Genomic DNA, 19,069 nt, shown 5'->3' on the forward strand with positions numbered 1-19,069 from the left:
ACATATAAAAATTATATATCAAAATTATATTAACTATTTATATGCACATCAGTTTACTATTTTACAAGTGATAGAAATATCGATATACTTTTAATAGATTTGCAACACTTACAAAGTTGGCGCTCATTTCAAAGCGCCGCCTTCCAATTCGAATACCCAGTTTGAGTGAAAATAATTACTAAACCATTTTGCTTTTGTTTACATTCAGTTTTATTACAATATAAATTAATATTTATATTTAATAATACATTATTAGAGTCAGATTCCTAACTTTTTAAATTAATTTTTAGTTTCTTTTTTTGTTTTTATACTGCGTAATATCGAAGCACACTTTTTCATTTATTTAAATTGTTTAAAACATGTTTTTCTGCGGATTTAAAAAAAATCTATTAGTTTTCCTTTTTTCATTTTTTGTTTTTTTTTTTTTTTTATATTTATAGTAAGTAGGACCTGTTTCTGCCCATTTTCTTAAGAGAAATGCAATAACAGAATTTAATTAATTTGTTTAAACATTTGTTTTTCGTTTTTTGGGCGGGGAATTTTGGTTAATTGTCTTAGGTGAAAGCACAGATAAGCTACAACAGATCTGCCATTTAAATTTGTTTATTTTGTTGTTTACTCTTAAAAGCAGTTTTTATTTAGTTTTGTTTAATTTTTTTCTTCAGTGTCTTTTATCGTCTTTGTTAGATAAGCATTAAATATAAAATAAATATTAGTAAATAACTATATATATATATATATATATATATATATATATATATATATATATATATATATATATAATGCTAAACAAGAAATGCATAAGAAATTTATTAAAATAAAAAAAAAAACGTTCTCTTCAACTGCACTTAAAAAGTGATTTTCTTTCCCTTTGCCAAAAGTCGTTGCTTAAATAGATCTACAGATCTAAAAGACCTATAGAGAGAGACAGAGTTATGTATAGCTTGTTTTTCTTTTGTAGAATATATATATAAAATGAAGATCGACTGGAAAAGTTTGACGTCTCCATAAATTCTTTGCATCAACAACTAAAGCTAAGCAAAAAAAAAAAAATGAGTTTAATATATTTTTTTAAAAAATCTATTTTTTTTTTTCTATATTTAATTGAAGTAACAAATATTTTTTAGAAATACGTAATTGATTTTGGTGCGATTTGTTATTTTTTAATAAATTAATACAAATTAAATACAGTTTGTGGCCATTTTTTTGTTTTTTGTTTTTTGCTTTTGTTTTCTATTTTTTTTTTTTTGTTTTTTTTTTTTTTTTTTTTTGTTTTTTTAATAAATACATTTTGTAAATATTAAATAGTTTTAAATGTAATCAGACAGCAAGAAAATTAATGAATGGAATCTCATAGTTAGTTGTGTTTTTTTTCTCTTCTTTTTTTTAGTTTATATATGTATATATAAATTATGTGTTTAGTCGTTTTTGTTTATGTATAAAATAAATGTCTTTTTTGACACGAAACTAAGAGAGGAAAGCAAAAAATCACACACATTTTGATCTAGTTGTAATTTATATATACTGTTCCAAATATATCTGAATATATGTAAACACCGTTCATAAAAATAATAGTGCGTCTTAGCACTAAATGTTGAACAAAAAAAAAAAAAAACAGTTCAAAATGTTTTTCAAACAATTTATTAACATATATTGCTATTCACTTAGTTGTTGTTACTAGTATTTTTCCTAACATTTAGTCCGTAGTCGCACTACTATTTTATGAACGTACTACTGCCATGTGTGTGAGCGAGAGCGCAAAATATTTCAAGAGCAAAAAAAAAAACAAAAAATACTGCAGCTGGAGTTGCGGATGGTCCTTGCTGCTCGCTCATGTGTGTGTGTGGTTTTTCAGTGTTGCATAACGTGTGAAGTCTTTAACGTTTATTCAAATGAATGCAAAATTCGATTTTTTTGACTTTTTGAAAGTTTTTTGTTTTGTTTGGTTTGCTTTTTATTATTATTATTATTATTGTTGTGCAGTTGAAACAATGCCCCGATAAATGAAAGTTAACATAAATAATAATAATAAAAAAAAGAAAATATTGAATAAATAAATTAAAAATAAAAATAAAAATAATAAAATGGAACGAAAACAAAAACGAATTTTTGCATAGGGAAAAGTTGTTCGTGTGTGTTGCCGTTGCATGTGTGTTGGTGTATGTGTGTGTGTGTGCTTGGCCAGTTAACAACATATGTCAGGCTAGGATATTATTTGTTGACTCAAAATTTTGAATAAACAAGTTAATGCGGGGCGTTACAAAAAATTAAAAAAAAAAAAGAAAAAAGTTAATGAAAAAATACTATATAACTGACATAGCTGTTGTTGTTATTGTTGTTCTTTGTGGTGTTGTTGCTGCTGCTGCTTTTGTTGCTCTTGTTGCTGTTGTTGTTGTTGTTGTTCTGTGTGTGTGTGTGTGTGAGTGTGTTGTGTTTAACGCTTATTGGTTGGCTTAAAGTTACAGGACAACATCTCCTCCTTGGCCAATTTGGCACGATATTCGGCCATCATATCGCGACACTGTATGGCAATATCTAATAGGGTCGAGAACATTGTCTCGCCACGCTTACAATACGCATCCTGATCGTAATCCACATAGTTGGTCAAATCATACAAGGCCTTCGATTCGGCTAGGAAATTCTCCAGTGTAGCGTTCACGCTGCGATGATATTCAACGACCATTTCCTCGGTCTGTTGCAGATCATCGATAGCCTGATGCTGTACGATCAGCTCCTCGGACATTTCATGTTCCTGCAAAATCCATTGACGGTATTGATATAGATATGGATATGGCAGGATGTGAGCATGCATGTTATATGATATCCCTATATGCTATATTACTTATGATTATGATTATTCTGATCTTAGTAATTAGACTTATGGTTGAAATGAATGCCAATCTTTTATTGATTATTAACAAAACATTTTAACATTCGCTGCATATACAAACAGATAGATATGCATATATATATATATATTTATATATATATGATATACAAATGGGATATACATTGCAATATATTGTACATGTATATTGACATAAATATATATATATATATATATATATATATATATATATATATATATATATATATATATATATATATATATATATATATATATATACATATCTATACATACAAACACACTACGCTAGAAATGGATGCAATTTGGTTACTCCGCTTGTCAAAGTTGATAAGATATATATATATATATATATCTATCTCGCTCGATTTGGGTCAGACTTTGATTGGGCTGGCCGGTGCGTTAGTTTCCCCCTCCAGAATTTTGAATGGGCCAGCTTTAAAGAGTTCTATATGCATATATATATATGGCGTATATACAATGAAAATGATATAGATATATCTTTCCCTTTCTATATAGTTATATACAGACATAGAGGATCTACATCATTTTCTATGGATATACAGGGATATATGTACATATGTCAATATCGTTGTCTATATATATACATATATACAAAGATACATATACATCCTATATCTATATCCATTTTTCTATATATTAAAGATTTTGTTTTTGGTTTTTTCGGTATGTCTTTGCTATTATTTTTATATATATGTGTATATATATCTATATATTAAGCCAAACATATATAGATATATATATACATGCATATATATACACACACACATTTATAGATATAGATAGTTAAGATATATGTGTACATATTTATGGCCTTGTTGCTGAGCGGCTTCGAGTTTGGCGATTGACCATCGGCTTTGGCGGTTTGGGGCGGTTACGGATCTAGCGATAGAAATAGGCAGTGATGAAATTGAGCAAAGAGGAATAGGAGAAGGAACAGAAATTGTGTGGCAGGGGAAAAAAGAAGATAGGAAAGGAGGAGAGGAGGAGAGACAGGGAGAGGTAGAAAGAGAGCAGACTGAACGACATTGACAAGCGGACGTGACAAGGCTAAATCGAATGGAAACTAACTGTGAACTAGCTATACACACACATACACAGAGAGAGGATCACTCTCTCCCACACGCACACACAGGCACACAAGCACACGGATTGACAGCGTGGCGCCTCTCCTATGACTGCAGATGTCCGGCGTATTCGCGCACCAGCATCTGTCGCTCCAGTGTTGGGAAACTGCACAAAGTAACGGTGTCTGTGCGATTGATGCGATATCTCCAGGCATTGTGATCCTCTTCGTTTTTGTCAGCAAACTCCGGCGGCGGCGGCACCAGCTCATCCAGGGGCAGCCACTGCGGCAGCAGCGAGCGCGTTGCCTCCACCAAATGGCGCATCTCGGCCTTGCTGCGCTCCTCGTCTGCCTGGTCGCGCTGCAGCTTCTGCAGATAGCGCTGCCCGGCCGGACGCAGCTGCTGGAAGTCGAGCGGCGTGGTCAGCTTCAGCAGCGGCACAAAGAAACGCTTCAGTGTGTTGTAGGCGCGTCGCGGCTTGGTCAGCACCTGCCCCTCGTCCGGGCCCATGAAACTCGGCTGCGGATAGCTCAGCTCGGGCTTTGGATTCTTCAACTTCTTTGCAACTGGCGACGGCGGCGGTGGCCGAGGCAGCGGCTGCGGCTGCTGCGCCTGTGGCTGCTTCTTGGTCAACTGCTTGCCATGGACATCCTGGTTGCGAGTCAGCTTCGGCTTGGCCTCTTGGTTGGCACGACCACCCTTGACGCTGTTACGGGCACTTGTGGCTGCTGCTGCTGTGCCCACTCCTGATGATGGTCCAGCCACTCCAGCTGCTCCTCCCAGCTTCACTGTGGATGCATTGCGTCCACGGTTCCTGGCCAGGGCCGATGCCGACTGGCGTTTGATGGCTGCTGCCTCGGCTGCGATTTGACGCTGCTTGGCTGCTGCAGCAGCTGCTGCATTTCCTGCTGCACGCATCGCTTCGACGCTCATGCGCTGTGCCACTTGAGGCTTCTTGCCAGCATCGTGAGCCTTGGCTTGGTTAGTCTTTGGTCCAGCTGCGACACCGCCTGTGCCGGCTCCAACAGCTGCGACTCCTGCTGCGACTCCTGCTGCACCACCGCGTGCTGTACGCGGTGTGTTAGTGCACCTGATGTTGCTGCCGGCCTGCAGGAGGCTGCTGCTACACTTGTTCTTGGTCGCGCGCTGCATTTGATGGCCTTGTCCACGGACGCACACACAAAGATGACAGATGATCTCACAACCACACACAAAGCAGGAGGAATGAATTCAGCTGGAGACTCACTCGAAGATGGCCAATGCCAATGCTGCTAATCGCTTGGGTATTGAATATTTACTAAATGTTTTCTGCTACACAATAGTGTATGTCTCTCGGTTTTGTTGTGACTTGTGTGACTACTCGACTTACAATGAAACTGAATTCCAAACACCTATGCCAGATCGACGTCTCCCTGACAGTTTTCTCTATGGCTACTTTATCCGGTTGAAATCATTTGTCGACATTTGAATTTTGAGCAAAGGTGGAGGGAGGATTTGATTGTATATAATATTGAATTAGGACTAGCTAAAACGCCATCTGGCGGAAATCGCACGCAACTATCTACAGAGACAGCTATACGAAAAATGAGAGATCAAATCGTAGAGATCTAAGAATTAGTTATTGCTATATTATATATATTGAGACGGGATTAGCTAAAACGCCATCTGGCGGAAATCGCACGCAACTATCTACAGAGACAGCAATACGAAAAATGAGAGATCAAATCGTAGAGATCTAAGAATTAGTTATTGCTATATTATGTATATTGAGACGGGATTAGCTAAAACGCCATCTGGCGGAAATCCCACGCAACTATCTATAGAGACAGCAATATGGGACAATGGAGCAGATCGTAGAGATCTAAGAATTAGTTATTGCTACATTATATACAATATTGAAACGGGACTAGCTAACACGCCATCTGGCGGATATCATGCGCAACCATCTCCAGAGGCATCAATATCAGGCAGTATAGAGAGCAGAGATAGTAGAGATCTAAGTGGTATATAATATTGAAATGGGACTAGCTAAAACGCCATCTGGCGGATGTTGCAAGTGCTGTTTAAATAGATATATACGCCATCTGGTGGTGGAAAAATAGGGAGTTTAGAAAGCGCCCGAGCTGGGCTTTAAGTTTTTGTTAGAAAGAAAAACATATCACAAATTCACATACATCTATAAAAAAATATCTATATAATATAAAGAAATATCTTTAGATTTAAAATTTAAATTCCTCTATGAAATGTTAGTTGTAGTAATATGAACTACGCTAAATTATGGCATTAAATCATAACAGAAGTCCTATAATATATTTTGTATATATAATTATGATATTTCTATTTACGCCATCTGGCGGAAATTAGCGCATGTCGGCGACATTTAAGCTGAAGTCTAGTATCAATTATCAGAGTAGTAATAAGGCAGCGCCAATTGCTACGATTTGTATAAACTTTCGTTACTCTATAGCAAATTCTTATCAATAGGAAATATGTAATATGCTAACACGCCATCTGGCGGAAATTACTTCAACTTAACAATAAACTAAATCTTACAATATAAACAGCTAATAACTAGTCTAACTTAAATGCCGTAACAACTAACAACTAATACAACTAGCTTATGCTTAATGACTAAATTATGCTTAAACCATATACTAAAAACGATGTGGGGGAAGAGGAAGAACTGTGGCTTGGGGCATGCATGACGGCCAGGCCGCCAGCTGGTGTCACAATATTCGGAGAGGGATATACTTACGCTCAGCGAACTAAGCATGGCCAGATCCATGTTGGCGGCATTTCCGTTCTTGCTATTGTTGTTATTGTTGTTGTGGCCGCGCTGCAGCGATTGCTGATGCTGATGGTGGTGATGATGATGGGCCGACTGCTGGGCCATGTTAACGCCATGTTCGGCCAGCTGTTGCTCCTCGACCTCCTCCTCCTCGTCCATGTCGATGGGCTCACAGTCACCATGCCCGATCTCGGCCACATCCTTCACCACCAGCTCCTTGACACGATCCGCGTAGCGTAATGTGTTCAATGTATGCTCGCAACTGCTCAAGCCCGGCGATATCATGGCAATCATGCACGTCTTGCTCTTCTCCCCAATGAAAGAATCACGCAGCACCTGCGTCAGCTTGGAGACACGGAATGGCAAATGTGCCGACTGTTTGCCCAACGCACGGATGCACTCCTTCAGTGCGAGCAGTGACTTATTGATTTCGGCGCCCTCCATGCGGGTCTGGCGATCCGCCGATGATGTGTCCACGCCACGCTCATTGCCCGCCAGGTCAATGAATGAGAATTTGCCATGAATTTTGCTGCTGCCCATGGGACGCAATACAATTTGAAATACGGCATGCGAGCGCGATGAATTTGAATTGGCCGACGTTTGGCCAGAAGTTCGTGCCGCATTGCCGTGCTGTATGAGTTTCAGTACCTCTTCGACGCTGTCGACCACCTTTTCAGTGAGGCCGACGACCTGTACCTGTTGCTTGCCATCCTCCAGAACGCGCAGCTTTTGCTTATCAGCGAGCAAATCAAAGACCTGCAACGATACGATATTAATATCTAGCCGACTATCTGAGAGATATATGTATATATATATGTTCACCTTGCCGCTGTATATTTCAAAGAAACTGGCCGAAACGACCAAATTCAGCGAGCGATAGCGGGGCCCGTTGAGTGTGACGAAGACATCCTTGGCGGCCATGGCATAGATGCCGTTCTTGCAGTCCTGCACCTTTCCATTGAATTCACCACCCATCGTGTGTGTTTTTCCCGATCCAGTCTGTCCATAAGCGAAGCATGTGGCCATACCCCCCTCGAAAATTGTCTTGACCAAAGGTTTAGCAGTGTATCTGGAAAATAGAGATGTGCATAAGTTTTAGTATAATTTATTTATACATCATTATATAGTATATGAATCGATATAATAAAATTTAGCTAGGAGTTAGTACAAATTTTCTTATCTATCCTACAATCTGTAATCCTACATCGAAATCCTTCGTTAAGTTTATTTAAAACCATTCATGCTTAAAACTAACATTCTTAAAATGTTCGAATTTTGTTTTCCTATTCATTAAGTTTATGTTCAGCTATATCTTGTCATATGATGAAAAGGGTTTCCCCTAATATCAAAATATTTAGCAGAAAGTTGCTCTTTATTAACAGGTCTTTCTTCGTTAAGTTTATGAAAATTCTAAAACGTTAAGCTTGCATAAAAATTGGCTTAGAACTAATCATGATTGTAGCTCTTTGATCAATTGTAAGAATTTAAACTACATTTTATTATAAGGATACCTGAAAATATGTACATATTTCTATAATCAAATCTAAACGCCAAATGTACTGTCATATACCTTCTCAAGCAATGAAAAATCCCATCCATAGTGTTTTATGTACTATAAGACACCATAAATATCTGTTAATTGGAAGCTATATGCCTTCCATGCTATGATAGTGCTATCTATACTACAAATTTAAAGCATTGCAAACATTTTTGGCATTCGTAAATTAAAGCTATAAAAAGTAAATATCAAATAATAGTTAAATATAAACAAATTGAATCAATAAAAATTATAATCTATGCAATATATTTATTTAGGCATAACACAATATCGTAATGTGGTTTGTGGCTATAATTAAACAGCTGTAAACACACAAACACACACACACAGAAACTCACACGGCTGCGCTTATCACATTCGATGATTAAATTTCACCGTAGTTTAGGTACGTGGCGCAGCAGTTTTTAATGCCATTGACTCATGCGCAAAAAGCCGGAAGGAAGCGGCATTAGAAATGTGTGCCAAAGGCAGACGAGTGCAAAGGGGCAGAAAGAGAGGGGAAGTCGACAGCAGCTATAATCGAAAGCCCCATTTAATCCGCCCAGGCGAGACAGAGACAGAGACAGATACAAAGTAAGAAATGAAATGAGCTTTAATTCATTCACTTGGGAAAAAAAAATGCTGTGACGACGGTTACTTTTTGAACTGAGCAGCAGCAGAGAAAGAAGCAAACAAAAAGAACACCCAAAATAAACGCATGTGTCACTGACTGACTGCGCAATACGCTCGCTCTTCGGCAGCGCATTAATACATGCGAACAAATTCTGCAGCCAGCCCAATATGCCCTCTGCCTCAGTCAGTAGCCAGTGTCCAGTTACTTTGCTCGGCGTCTTCGATGAGAAATCAAAGCCGAGACGCGGCCAAGTTCATTGAGGCGAATTTAAACGAAACGAAACACAAAACGAATGACCGACCGACCGAGCGAGAAGGCAAATGGACAGACATACAAACGAACAGACGAACAGACGAACGGGCGGACAGACTAAACAGATGGAGTTGCTTTTTGCGTTTAGTCATACACCAACAAAAACAACAACAACGACGACAACGAGAAGAAAGACAGCAACAAGAAGAATGGCACAGCTTGGCTATTTCGGGAGCGAACGGTTTAACTAAGCAAGTGTGCGTGCATGTGTGCGATACGTTTGCCTGTGTGAGAGCCTCTCTGTGAGTCAGTTGCTGTTGCTATTGCTATTGAGCTGAACTTGTGCGCATTTCGTGTGTCGCCAACGCAACAACAAAAATAACAACAGTTACAATAAGAAGAACGCACAGCTGTTCGCATTACTTGCCATCTGCTAGAGAAGGACAGCCACAGGATAAAGCGAGACATCACATACGCCAAGCTCAATGCAAAAGCAAATTAATTTGCAGATCAACCGAAATATGTTTGTTATATCTGAACTCGTATATGATTAATCAATGGAAATGGTTGTTTTATTTTATATCATAGGGAACCCGAGATGGTTTCTATGGCAACTGTATGCGATATATTAAATGCGATGCGCTTAAAAGTTATATTTACTTGAACTGAGCCAGAAACTATTGGCATAGAAACGAATATGATAGACAAGTTGATATTTGATATTATTTGATAAATGACAAGAATCGAAGATGTGACTTCTTTTTTAAAGAGGGATTATGAAAAAAAAAAAAAAAAAAAAAAAAAAAAAATAGTGTTAAAAAATATAAAAAATAAAATAAATCAATAATCATAAGATTATATATAAATAAATATCACATAAAAGACTAAAAAGTTGAGGACCGATTTTTAAACGGTAAAACTAATTTAAAAAAATTTTTTTAATAAAAAAAAGGTTTTTATAAAATATAAAATATTTAAAAAAATATATATATAGTTAAATTTTTAGGAATATCATAGCTAAATTAAAGCTATATTGAAATTTGTAAAAAGAATTTTTGAAATTGTTTAAAAATAAAATAAAATGGAATTATTGAAAAGAAGAACATATCTTTTTTTTTTAAATCAGTTCAGCTTTAACGAATCCTGAGGTCTAAAATATGGCCTTTATCTACATAATTATGTTAATTATTTATTTGGTTTTAGCTTTACATGATAAATATTTAGCTCTAAATGATATTTAACCTGTATCCTCAAAAGCTATTGCCCTGTTCCCCCAAGACCAATTCGAATGTTCTTATCGGACTATTTTAAATCATATAAATAATGCATATTCTATATGCTAATACATATTCTATAAGCTAGATATATATACTATATAATTCTAGAGAGATTCGGTACTCACTTGTAGACCATAGCATTGTCGCACGTATCGTTGAACGCGTAGTCGAAACGGAATTTGTGATTCTCGAGGAATTTGGTTAGGTCGACCTTGTTGCGCGGCTCGTGGACCATGAGCATATCCTTGCGCGGCACGGATATGACGTCAATCTCCTTGCGATTGATCTCTTTGCGGCTGAGCGGACGCTTGCGCACACAGACTGTAATCTGATGATCGTCGACCACTTGGCCATCCAATAGCGGCACAAATTCCAGGGTATTCTGATACTCGCGTATCATTTGTGCTGTCTCCCAATTGGGATTTCCTGGATCCTGATTCATCAGTGCCACCTTCTCCTCCTTGATCTCGGCCTGGCGAGCGCGACGCTTCTCGCGATTCTCCTTCAAACGCTCCACCTCCTTCAGGGCGTGGCTGCGACGAGCGCCGGCAGCTGTTGAGTTATTCGAGTTGTTTGTGGTGCTGCTGCCGCCGCCGCCGCCGCCACCCGCAGCAGCAGCTGCAGCTGAGGCGGCCGCCGTTGCTGCCGTTATCGAGGTGCGCTCGTTCATCAAATTGTTGCTGTTGCTGTTGCTGGACACCGCCGATGCGATGCGCGTCTGTGCATTGCTATTGAGCTGCATGTGCGCATAACGGGGCCGCATCATACCGCCCGTGGCCCCGACGCTGCTGCTATTGTTGCTGGCGCCCACCGAGCCGGAGGTCATGTTGCCAACGCTCTGGCTTGTGCCCAACTGTGCGCCCATCTCGCGATTGCTAGCCTCGCTGATCTTGTTCAGCTGTGTGCCGGTCATGGTCATACGTGCAGTTGAGCTGCCGCCACTGCCACCGCCGCCGCCTCCGGTGCTGCCGCCGCCAATGGCCGACTGTGTGGGATTGCGTGAGAGATTGTTGGGGGCTGTGGCCTGCTTTTTGGGCTCCGGCGCTGTGTGATGCATTTCATTGGGATCGCCCATGGCCAACTCTGGATTCAGTGAGAGTATGGCCTCTAGCTCCACCTCCTTGCCCTTTGTCTCGCCGCGCTCATACCACTCGACGGTGATGCAGCGTGCCGATGGATTCAGTTTGGATACAACGGCACCATGGACGCGGCCGTCGGTGCGTTTGATCTTAACGCTCTGTCCGATGTTGATCATGTCCATTGATAATGGTCTTACAGTTGTAGATGATGATGTTCGTCTTCTTCTTGTTTGTTTGTGTTGATGTATGTATTTAATACTTGCTCAGGCTTATACTAAAGACCTTGCTGCGATTTATATATGTTGTTTCTGTTGTTGTTTATGTTGAATCAAATCCAAATCCAGATTCGCGATTATTGTGTGTGCGTCTTCACTCTCCCTTTCGATCTTTCTCTGCATGGATAGAATAGATATTTACATTAGTATTATTATTATTATCTATAAACGTAAACACACATACAAATAAATTTTGTTATTATATATTAGAGTAAACTCCGTTAAGCAAGATATTACTTTTTTTGAATTAGTTCAATTTAATTTTGTTTTTCTTGAACTTTAAATTGTATAAATTTGGAAATATATAAAAAATATTTTTTTTTTATTTGCTTCTGTGTTCGTCCGTACAAAAGTCGAAAATGAGGCAAATTGTCAAATGCTGCTCAGTGTTGTGTTCCAGTGACAGTGCAGTCAACGCTTACTCACATCAACTGCTGCTGCTGCTGCCTGGTTTCCAACAACAATAACAACAATAAACTAAAAATCAAATAACAACGTTCGAAATGCTGAAGCGAGACAGCAATATATCAAAAATGGCTGCTGCTGTTTGCCGCCTAGCTGCTGCCGCTGCTACGGAATGACTACTGCTTTGGCTTTGGCTTTGGTGTTGGCTTCTTCTATGTCGAGGTCGCAAAATAAACGGCGTCGTTCAGCGCGCCTTTGCATGTGTGCGTGTGCGTGTGTTTGTGTATGTTTTCACACAAAATTCAAATGCCCAACTGTCGCTTCGCTATCGATAACAGCAACAAAATCAGACATATGCATTTAAATATATACACAGATTTATAAGTTCCTACACACACACACTCACAACTACACATATGCTTGTATGTTTGTAAATTTATATGCAGCGACGCGGCGTTAGGCTTTGCCCAATTGTAATTTGTGCGCCGATTTGATTTTTGCATGCACTTAGAGCGGCGTTGTGCAACACTGTTAACGTATGCGGCACATAGCGACAGTGACACAAACTCACACGCATCACATACATATGTAACTTGCACACTTCCACACAGACGCAGGCTCTCTCATACATGCATGCCTGCATATATGCATATAAGGCGCGTGTAAAAGTGCCAAAAACACTCAAAACAGCCGCTAATCAATGCCAGCAGCTTTACGTTGCTAATTACACATACACTCACACACACTCTATAAACTACATATGTATATAGTTTGTATGTCTTGTTACGCTGTTGTTGCGGCCACAGCAGCAGCAGTAGCAATAGCTTTACGTCATGCAGTAGCTGACGGCTGCGGCTCCCACATAGAAAAACATTCGTATTCGCACACACATATACATATGCATATTGACAGCAGCAAAAGACATTGGGCTTCGCAGGCCATCAGGGCTTTCATGCACATGCACACGAACAAACACACACATAAATACATACACGCATATCTCTATCATATACGCGGAAATGAAATTGTAATTTTGCTAAACTTCTGCTGTTTCTGCTGCGACTCCGACTGAAACAGCGGCGGCGGATGGCGTTGCACCAAATACAACGTGTAATATACGCTCACCTCGACACACTCGCTGATTTGAACACACGCGCTGCTTCGTCTTCAAAAACTATTTAATAGCACAATCCATAAAATTACTAAAAGATTCGATTTTAATATTTTTTGGAATTAATCACAACTAGATATCACAAGAGTGTGTTCGAAATAAATTTACAAAGCGACCAGATGTCAACAACAGAATTTTAGTTCAGAGTTTGCTTCGCCATTGTTTTTTTTTTCCTTCTCTTCTTTTAGTGCCAGCCAGTCATAGCGTGTATTTTACAGCACTGGCGCGCCGACACACGGCTGTCCGTTAAAATCAAATAAGTACATAAAATGCGTACTGAACGAAAGTAAACATTATTTTTACAATTATTTTTTTCAAAGCATTTTAAAAAAGACTAGCAATAGAAGTCTTTCCATATGCATACTCAAGTCAATTCAACTAACTTTAAGCGCAACAGCTGCTTTACAAGACGTCTGGTATGTTTTGGTATTTCTAGGCATTTCATGGAATGACAAGTGCATACACGAGTATATATCGATATGCCGATATCAGGAAAAACACTAACCCTGTGTACATGTTTGTTTGTGGTGGTTGCAATAGATTTGTTTGTGCGTAGAAAGCGTAAATTATTGCAACGAAAAATCTAAACGTAAAAATTTTGCACAACATAAAACGAGTGTCATTTGCAAATCATATACGGTTAGTAGTAACAATTAAAATTAACTAAATGACATGCACTAGCAATTGACTGATATTAGCGAAATACCAATAGCAGCAGCAGCGAAGCAGCAGAATGGACATCATGGACATACAGGCTGTCGAATCGAAGCTAAGTGACGTCACAGTGACACCAATACCGCGCTCGCAGGTGCAAAACTTCTACAACTATCAGCAGCAGCGCGAACAGCGCGAGCAGCAACCACAAATCCAAATCTCTGCTATACATCATTCGCGCAGCGGCGGCAACACCAGCGCTGGCAGCGCTGCCAGCAACAGTGACTATGTGAACAACAGCGGCAACAGCAACGCCATCAGCAGCAGCGGCGGTGGCGGTGGCAGCAAACGTGATCGAAACGCATCGAGCAGCGCTGCAGCCACCGCAGCTGCTGCGGCCGCCGTTGCCGCATTGCAATATTCGCCGCAATTTCTGCAGGCTCAGCTCGCCCTGCTCCAGAAGCAATCGAACACCACTGCCACACCGTCCGCTTCGTCTGCCGCTGCAGCAGCGGCGGCGGCTCTATCCCTGGCCAACATAGCAGCGGCCAGCAATGGACGTAATCTCTCCAGCACCAGCACGAACAGCAACAACAACAGTAACAATAATAACATCAACAGCAACAGCAATGGAAATGGCAATGGGAATGCTGTCAACCTCAATCTCGGCCTGAATCTGACACAATCCCAGCTCAAATACCCGCCCCCATCCACATCGCCGGCAGTGGTGACCACCCAGACGTCGGCCAATATCACCACACCGCTGACCTCCACCGCCAATCTGCCGACAGCGGGCAGCGTCGGCAGCAATGGCCTGAGCAAGTACGCCCAGCTGCTGACCGTGATCGAGGAGATGGGCCGTGATATACGTCCCACATATACGGGATCGCGCAGCTCGACGGAGCGACTGAAGCGTGGCATTGTCCATGCCCGTATCCTGGTGCGCGAGTGCCTCATGGAAACGGAGCGTGCGGCCCGTCAATGAGAGGAGGAGGAGTGCGGCATGCCGCAGCTAAAGTCACCCGATTAAGCTACACACTAGACTACACTAGATTACTACACTACACTACACTACAATCAGAGAACTCTACATTGCACTACACAAGACACGCACTCAACATGGGCATGGTGAAAAGGAATCTAGCATTTAAGTGTGACCAGACTCTTGTGACGATTCTATTCTTTACTTTTTCTTCTATTTCTTTTCGTTGCAATTTCATGAATCGATGGATCCTTGAGCAATGTTGTCGTCTATATATGAGATCGATCCGTGACCAAATCGACCCCAGACACAGCATGCTCAAGCCCGTCGATGTTTTGGCTATGATATTTGCTTTCACTGTGCCTGCTAAAAGTAACGAGTTAAAGTAGCGGATAGCGAGTTATTGACTCTGCTCGTTAGCTTTAACTGATTATTGCTTTGACTTATTATTTAAGTGTATTATTATGATTATAACATTTCATTATTAAACAATAGCGAATTCTAACTCTTTTTCGTTTTTAATTTTAGTTCTTGCATTATTTTTGTTTGGTTTTGTTTCTTTTTAAGATCTACAAAACTGGCAAAAGGATTGCCGTCGGACCATAGTTAAAAATGTTTAGACTAGCTCAGGTTATATATATATACATATGTATGTGTGTATGTTATATACAGTATACAATATATATAAGTATATATCTCATATTCATGTGCATGTACGCACATGTATACAGATTTGAGGCGAGCCACAAATAGCTTCACATTTTCTATACATATATATAAATATATATGTATATGCATATATATCTATATCTATATGCATAAGCCTAGGCTAAGTTTCACCTGCGTGTATTGTGTGTTCCAGACGTTGATGTTGTACAGCTTTAAATAGGACACTCGAAATGCATACATGCATACATACATATATCTATATATATATATATATATATATATATATATATATATATATATATATATATATATATGTATGTAAGTACATCAGGACAAATTGCACGGATATTTTAGATATATATAGATGCCCATATATGCATAATATACATTTGTTATATAGAGTACGGATCTGTCTGCAAATCATATATATATACATACAGATATATCTATATACGAGCATATATAATAAGTTCAAGCGTGTATACCAGGCCGAAGAATCGAATAAACTGATTTTTTTGGTTTTTACAAAATAAAACACAAATAATATATATTATAACAGTTTCTACTTACCTCTTTAGGACTTGCGCTCAAGACACATTTTGTTGATATAATTTGAATGGTAATTGTATCTGTTTTGGTACAAATCTAAACTTATTTACGGTTAAAAATTTAAAAAGAAATAATTCTGTTTTTGTAAAAAATGAAAAAATATGAAAAGTAATTTCCTTTACGAATTTACAATGGAAACTAAATAGAAGCTCAGACGTTTGGGCTCAGGCGTTCTGAAAATGACATTTAAATCAATGAATAAATGATCCGTTAGGCATTCAAAAAAAAAAAAAAAAAAAAAAACATATCCAAACTGGACAAAAATACATCGAAGCTTTGCTACCTAAATCATTTTTGTGATTCGGTATTTTTTAGCGCATTCATGCAATATGCAATCAAAACTTATCGAAAGTGAGCCCATTCGATCTAACAGAACTTATCGAAATTGTGGCAATCGCTGCGTTTGGCCAGACTTGTTGATTATTGAACTTTTCAAAATGTTATGGTTTTTGCATTTATTAATTTTGTATTCTTCTATGTCTATAGTCTTAGATCCTTCTCTCCACAATCGAAGTGGGGACAGCATAGGGGAAACGGTTTTGTGGTATCCTCGACCATCTTGCAGGGCTTTAGGGTAGCCAGTGCTGGGCAGCTATCAGAGCGAAACATATTTTACAGGGTATACATACAGCTGCGTACAAAAGTTCACTTACGTTTTGCCCGTAATGGCACCACCTGCCTGACAGGTGAACTGTACGCACTGCCCAGGCGGCGAATAGCTCTCACCCACCTTCAAATTCTGTCCACCAAATTGGCAATCTAATAAGAATGTATTCCATATACTATGTAGGTTGATTTAAGTCCTGAAGAACAATTCAGCCACGACTTACCGCCCAGCACCAGCAGCGAGTGGGCGCCCAGCACCACAATAAGCAGGACAATTGTCTCCGTCTTCATAATGAGAAATCGTTAGCGTAAAGCTCAAAATTTGAATTGAAACTGAATGCTCCGCCTTCGAACCAAGTCAATTATATAGCTCTATAGCTATCAGCTAAATAGTGTCTGGTTTATCAGATTGATTAGCGGCTGTGACCTGGGCGACGATTTAGCAGAGGTCGCTCGAGTCGCTGATAGACTCGATTGCGAGTGAAAACTAATTATTGAAACGGATTTATATAGATTATACATATATATACATATATATTTCTATAGAAGCCATCTGTTGTCAAATTTGGGTATTTACAGTTCAGTACTTTGATTCAAGTCTCCTCTGATTAATCGCAATGATATACGTATGTATATAGCCTTGTCTAGTTTAAAGATGTTTATACATCTAAGTCAAAAAGTATAAAATTTACTTCCAATTGGACATCTTCCACATGATCGTCGCACCATATATATTTACCTATTTATATGCCCATTAAAAATGCGTTTTCTGTGTCAGGTTTGAGTGTTTCTCGAGATATCTCAGGCGAGCTTTACAATTCTACTCAATTGCCTGCGTTGTCTGTTACACATCTAATCAGACAATAGCACGCCAATTGGAAGAGCCAACCGCTTGTCACTTAGCTTTAAGCTAAATGTGTCAATTCAATTTACATGCAGTTTTTGGACGATATCCAATTAGACATGTTTAATATGATTTGGAGTATATATATGAATATATCTAAAATAATAATTTGTTGATCTAATCTGATAATTTGCACATCTATTCTAATTGGAATGGTGTCGTTTAATAATATGAAATCGCTTAAATACAGCCCAAGAGTTTTAATCACCTCCAATTAGGTTATTCCAATTGGCACCTGCCTCATGGGTCCAACTACTTTACAGTTTATTTTAAATATAGTAAACTAAATTGGATTAGCAATTATCAAGGCTATCCAATTAGATCTATTTGCAGAGGTACATTCCAATTGGAATGCCAACTGAAAAGACTTTGGTATCCTCATATTTTGTAATATAAATATAATTTTTATAACAACATATACATATGAATTCTAATTGGATATGGGATATATCATTTGCTTGGACAGATGCGCATGGCACAGCAATCCGGATAAGGCTTCGTATAGTCGTTGGGCGTGAAATAACAGCCATCCGCCAATTGCATGCGATCGCAGCTAAAGATATATAGATGTAGATTGGATATATGTACATGTATATATAGGTAAGATATAGTCGCCTGATGCCTCGACTTACTGCTTGATAATGAGCACATAGTCCTCCCGGCAATAGACCTTGGCGCAAAAGTCAAATTGATCGACGGGATAGACGGTTCCATTGCGGGGCACAGCCAACTTGAGCTCCGCATAGAAGCAGTGATCAGGTAGAGCTAAAGTGGATATATATATGAAGATATATACATCTGATCTAGTATCAGATATGAGTATAGCCAGGGACTCACTTGGATGCTTTGTATTGCCCCTGTACTGCGTGCTGAAGCCTTGCAGCTCACCCGCCAGCATTAGGCATATTCCAATTGGAATCCAGCACATTTCCAGTTTGCGCATCTTCAAGTTCCAGCTCAGCTGCGACTCGACAGTGGGAACTTTCGCTTTATAAGGCAACAGATCTGACACTGAGCATCGCCAGCTCAACTTATCAGCTCTTTAAATCGTTTTTCTCGTTTAATTTGCTGCTGTTCTCCGAGTTTTGTTTGTTTGTTTGTTGCGAAAATATTGTTTATATATGTATGTTTGTGTATATATGTATATAAATGGATATAGTATAATATGGTTTTGTTTCGTAGTGCTCACTGGGTTTTAGCCTAGTGATTATTCTATTGTGTCTGTTCACATAAAACAGTTTCTAGTTTATGAATCAGGCAGAATAGAGGGAGA

At 39.0% G+C, this 19,069-nt stretch overlaps 5 protein-coding genes across 12 annotated transcripts; 1 reads left to right on the plus strand and 4 right to left on the minus strand.

Moving 5' to 3' along the window:
- Positions 1 to 186: 186 nt before the first annotated feature.
- Positions 187 to 16,441, minus strand: Klp10A (kinesin-like protein 10A). 8 transcript variants are annotated; one of them, XR_016271167.1, is made up of 6 exons: positions 13,327 to 13,586; positions 10,568 to 11,913; positions 7,565 to 7,811; positions 6,710 to 7,498; positions 3,638 to 3,769; positions 2,885 to 3,587 (listed from the first exon to the last, which is right to left on the minus strand). XR_016271167.1 is itself a non-coding variant. In XM_089474865.1 (5 exons), the coding sequence occupies exons 2-5, from the start codon at positions 11,701 to 11,703 to the stop codon at positions 2,435 to 2,437; spliced, it is 2,490 nt and encodes an 829-aa protein (XP_089330991.1). In that variant the 5' UTR covers positions 11,704 to 11,913; positions 16,248 to 16,441; the 3' UTR covers positions 187 to 2,434. The 8 variants fall into 8 exon arrangements, 7 of the variants coding, with proteins under 7 accessions (XP_089330991.1, XP_089330990.1, XP_089330994.1 ...); XM_089474865.1 differs by lacking the exons at positions 2,885 to 3,587; positions 3,638 to 3,769; positions 13,327 to 13,586 and adding exons at positions 187 to 2,752; positions 16,248 to 16,441; XM_089474864.1 differs by lacking the exons at positions 2,885 to 3,587; positions 3,638 to 3,769 and adding an exon at positions 187 to 2,752 and having other exon boundaries at positions 13,327 to 13,585.
- LOC149267901 (uncharacterized) lies at positions 3,776 to 6,703 on the minus strand. Its single transcript, XM_089474875.1, has one exon. The coding sequence runs from the start codon at positions 5,104 to 5,106 to the stop codon at positions 4,060 to 4,062; it is 1,047 nt and encodes a 348-aa protein (XP_089331001.1). The 5' UTR covers positions 5,107 to 6,703; the 3' UTR covers positions 3,776 to 4,059.
- Positions 13,854 to 15,513, plus strand: CDK2AP1 (CDK2-associated protein 1). The gene is made up of 2 exons (XM_018016459.2): positions 13,854 to 14,011; positions 14,085 to 15,513. Exon 2 carries the CDS (start codon positions 14,106 to 14,108, stop codon positions 15,009 to 15,011), a length of 906 nt encoding a protein of 301 aa, XP_017871948.1. The 5' UTR covers positions 13,854 to 14,011; positions 14,085 to 14,105; the 3' UTR covers positions 15,012 to 15,513.
- Positions 16,442 to 16,726: 285 nt separating the features above from the next.
- On the minus strand, positions 16,727 to 17,274 carry ssp7 (short spindle 7). The gene is made up of 3 exons (XM_018016487.2): positions 17,117 to 17,274; positions 16,940 to 17,045; positions 16,727 to 16,878 (listed from the first exon to the last, which is right to left on the minus strand). The coding sequence occupies exons 1-3, from the start codon at positions 17,181 to 17,183 to the stop codon at positions 16,767 to 16,769; spliced, it is 285 nt and encodes a 94-aa protein (XP_017871976.1). The 5' UTR covers positions 17,184 to 17,274; the 3' UTR covers positions 16,727 to 16,766.
- A 903-nt stretch (positions 17,275 to 18,177) lies between these two features.
- On the minus strand, positions 18,178 to 18,821 carry LOC108619736 (uncharacterized). Its single transcript, XM_018016484.2, has 3 exons — positions 18,634 to 18,821; positions 18,429 to 18,561; positions 18,178 to 18,349 (listed from the first exon to the last, which is right to left on the minus strand). The coding sequence occupies exons 1-3, from the start codon at positions 18,737 to 18,739 to the stop codon at positions 18,247 to 18,249; spliced, it is 342 nt and encodes a 113-aa protein (XP_017871973.1). The 5' UTR covers positions 18,740 to 18,821; the 3' UTR covers positions 18,178 to 18,246.
- Positions 18,822 to 19,069: the final 248 nt, after the last annotated feature.

This window comes from Drosophila arizonae, chromosome X (assembly GCF_054131065.1).
Source record: "Drosophila arizonae isolate 15081-1271.41 chromosome X, UAZ_ARI_1.0, whole genome shotgun sequence".
NCBI classification, from domain to species: Eukaryota; Metazoa; Arthropoda; class Insecta; order Diptera; family Drosophilidae; genus Drosophila; species Drosophila arizonae.

Coding starts and splice junctions, on each gene's coding strand:
- LOC149267901 (XM_089474875.1), bottom strand. CDS start 5,106: ATGCAGCGCGCGACCAAGAACAAGTGTAGCAGCAGCCTCCTGCAGGCC.
- Klp10A (XM_089474865.1), bottom strand. CDS start 11,703: ATGGACATGATCAACATCGGACAGAGCGTTAAGATCAAACGCACCGAC. Junction 7,812..10,567: donor GACAATGCTATGGTCTACAA/GTGAGTACCGAA, acceptor TCTATTTTCCAG/ATACACTGCTAAACCTTTGG. Junction 7,499..7,564: donor TTGAAATATACAGCGGCAAG/GTGAACATATAT, acceptor GTATCGTTGCAG/GTCTTTGATTTGCTCGCTGA.
- CDK2AP1 (XM_018016459.2), top strand. CDS start 14,106: ATGGACATCATGGACATACAGGCTGTCGAATCGAAGCTAAGTGACGTC.
- ssp7 (XM_018016487.2), bottom strand. CDS start 17,183: ATGAAGACGGAGACAATTGTCCTGCTTATTGTGGTGCTGGGCGCCCAC. Junction 17,046..17,116: donor CTCGCTGCTGGTGCTGGGCG/GTAAGTCGTGGC, acceptor CATTCTTATTAG/ATTGCCAATTTGGTGGACAG. Junction 16,879..16,939: donor GGTGCCATTACGGGCAAAAC/GTAAGTGAACTT, acceptor TCGCTCTGATAG/CTGCCCAGCACTGGCTACCC.
- LOC108619736 (XM_018016484.2), bottom strand. CDS start 18,739: ATGCGCAAACTGGAAATGTGCTGGATTCCAATTGGAATATGCCTAATG. Junction 18,562..18,633: donor GGGCAATACAAAGCATCCAA/GTGAGTCCCTGG, acceptor TATCCACTTTAG/CTCTACCTGATCACTGCTTC. Junction 18,350..18,428: donor TATGTGCTCATTATCAAGCA/GTAAGTCGAGGC, acceptor ATATATCTTTAG/CTGCGATCGCATGCAATTGG.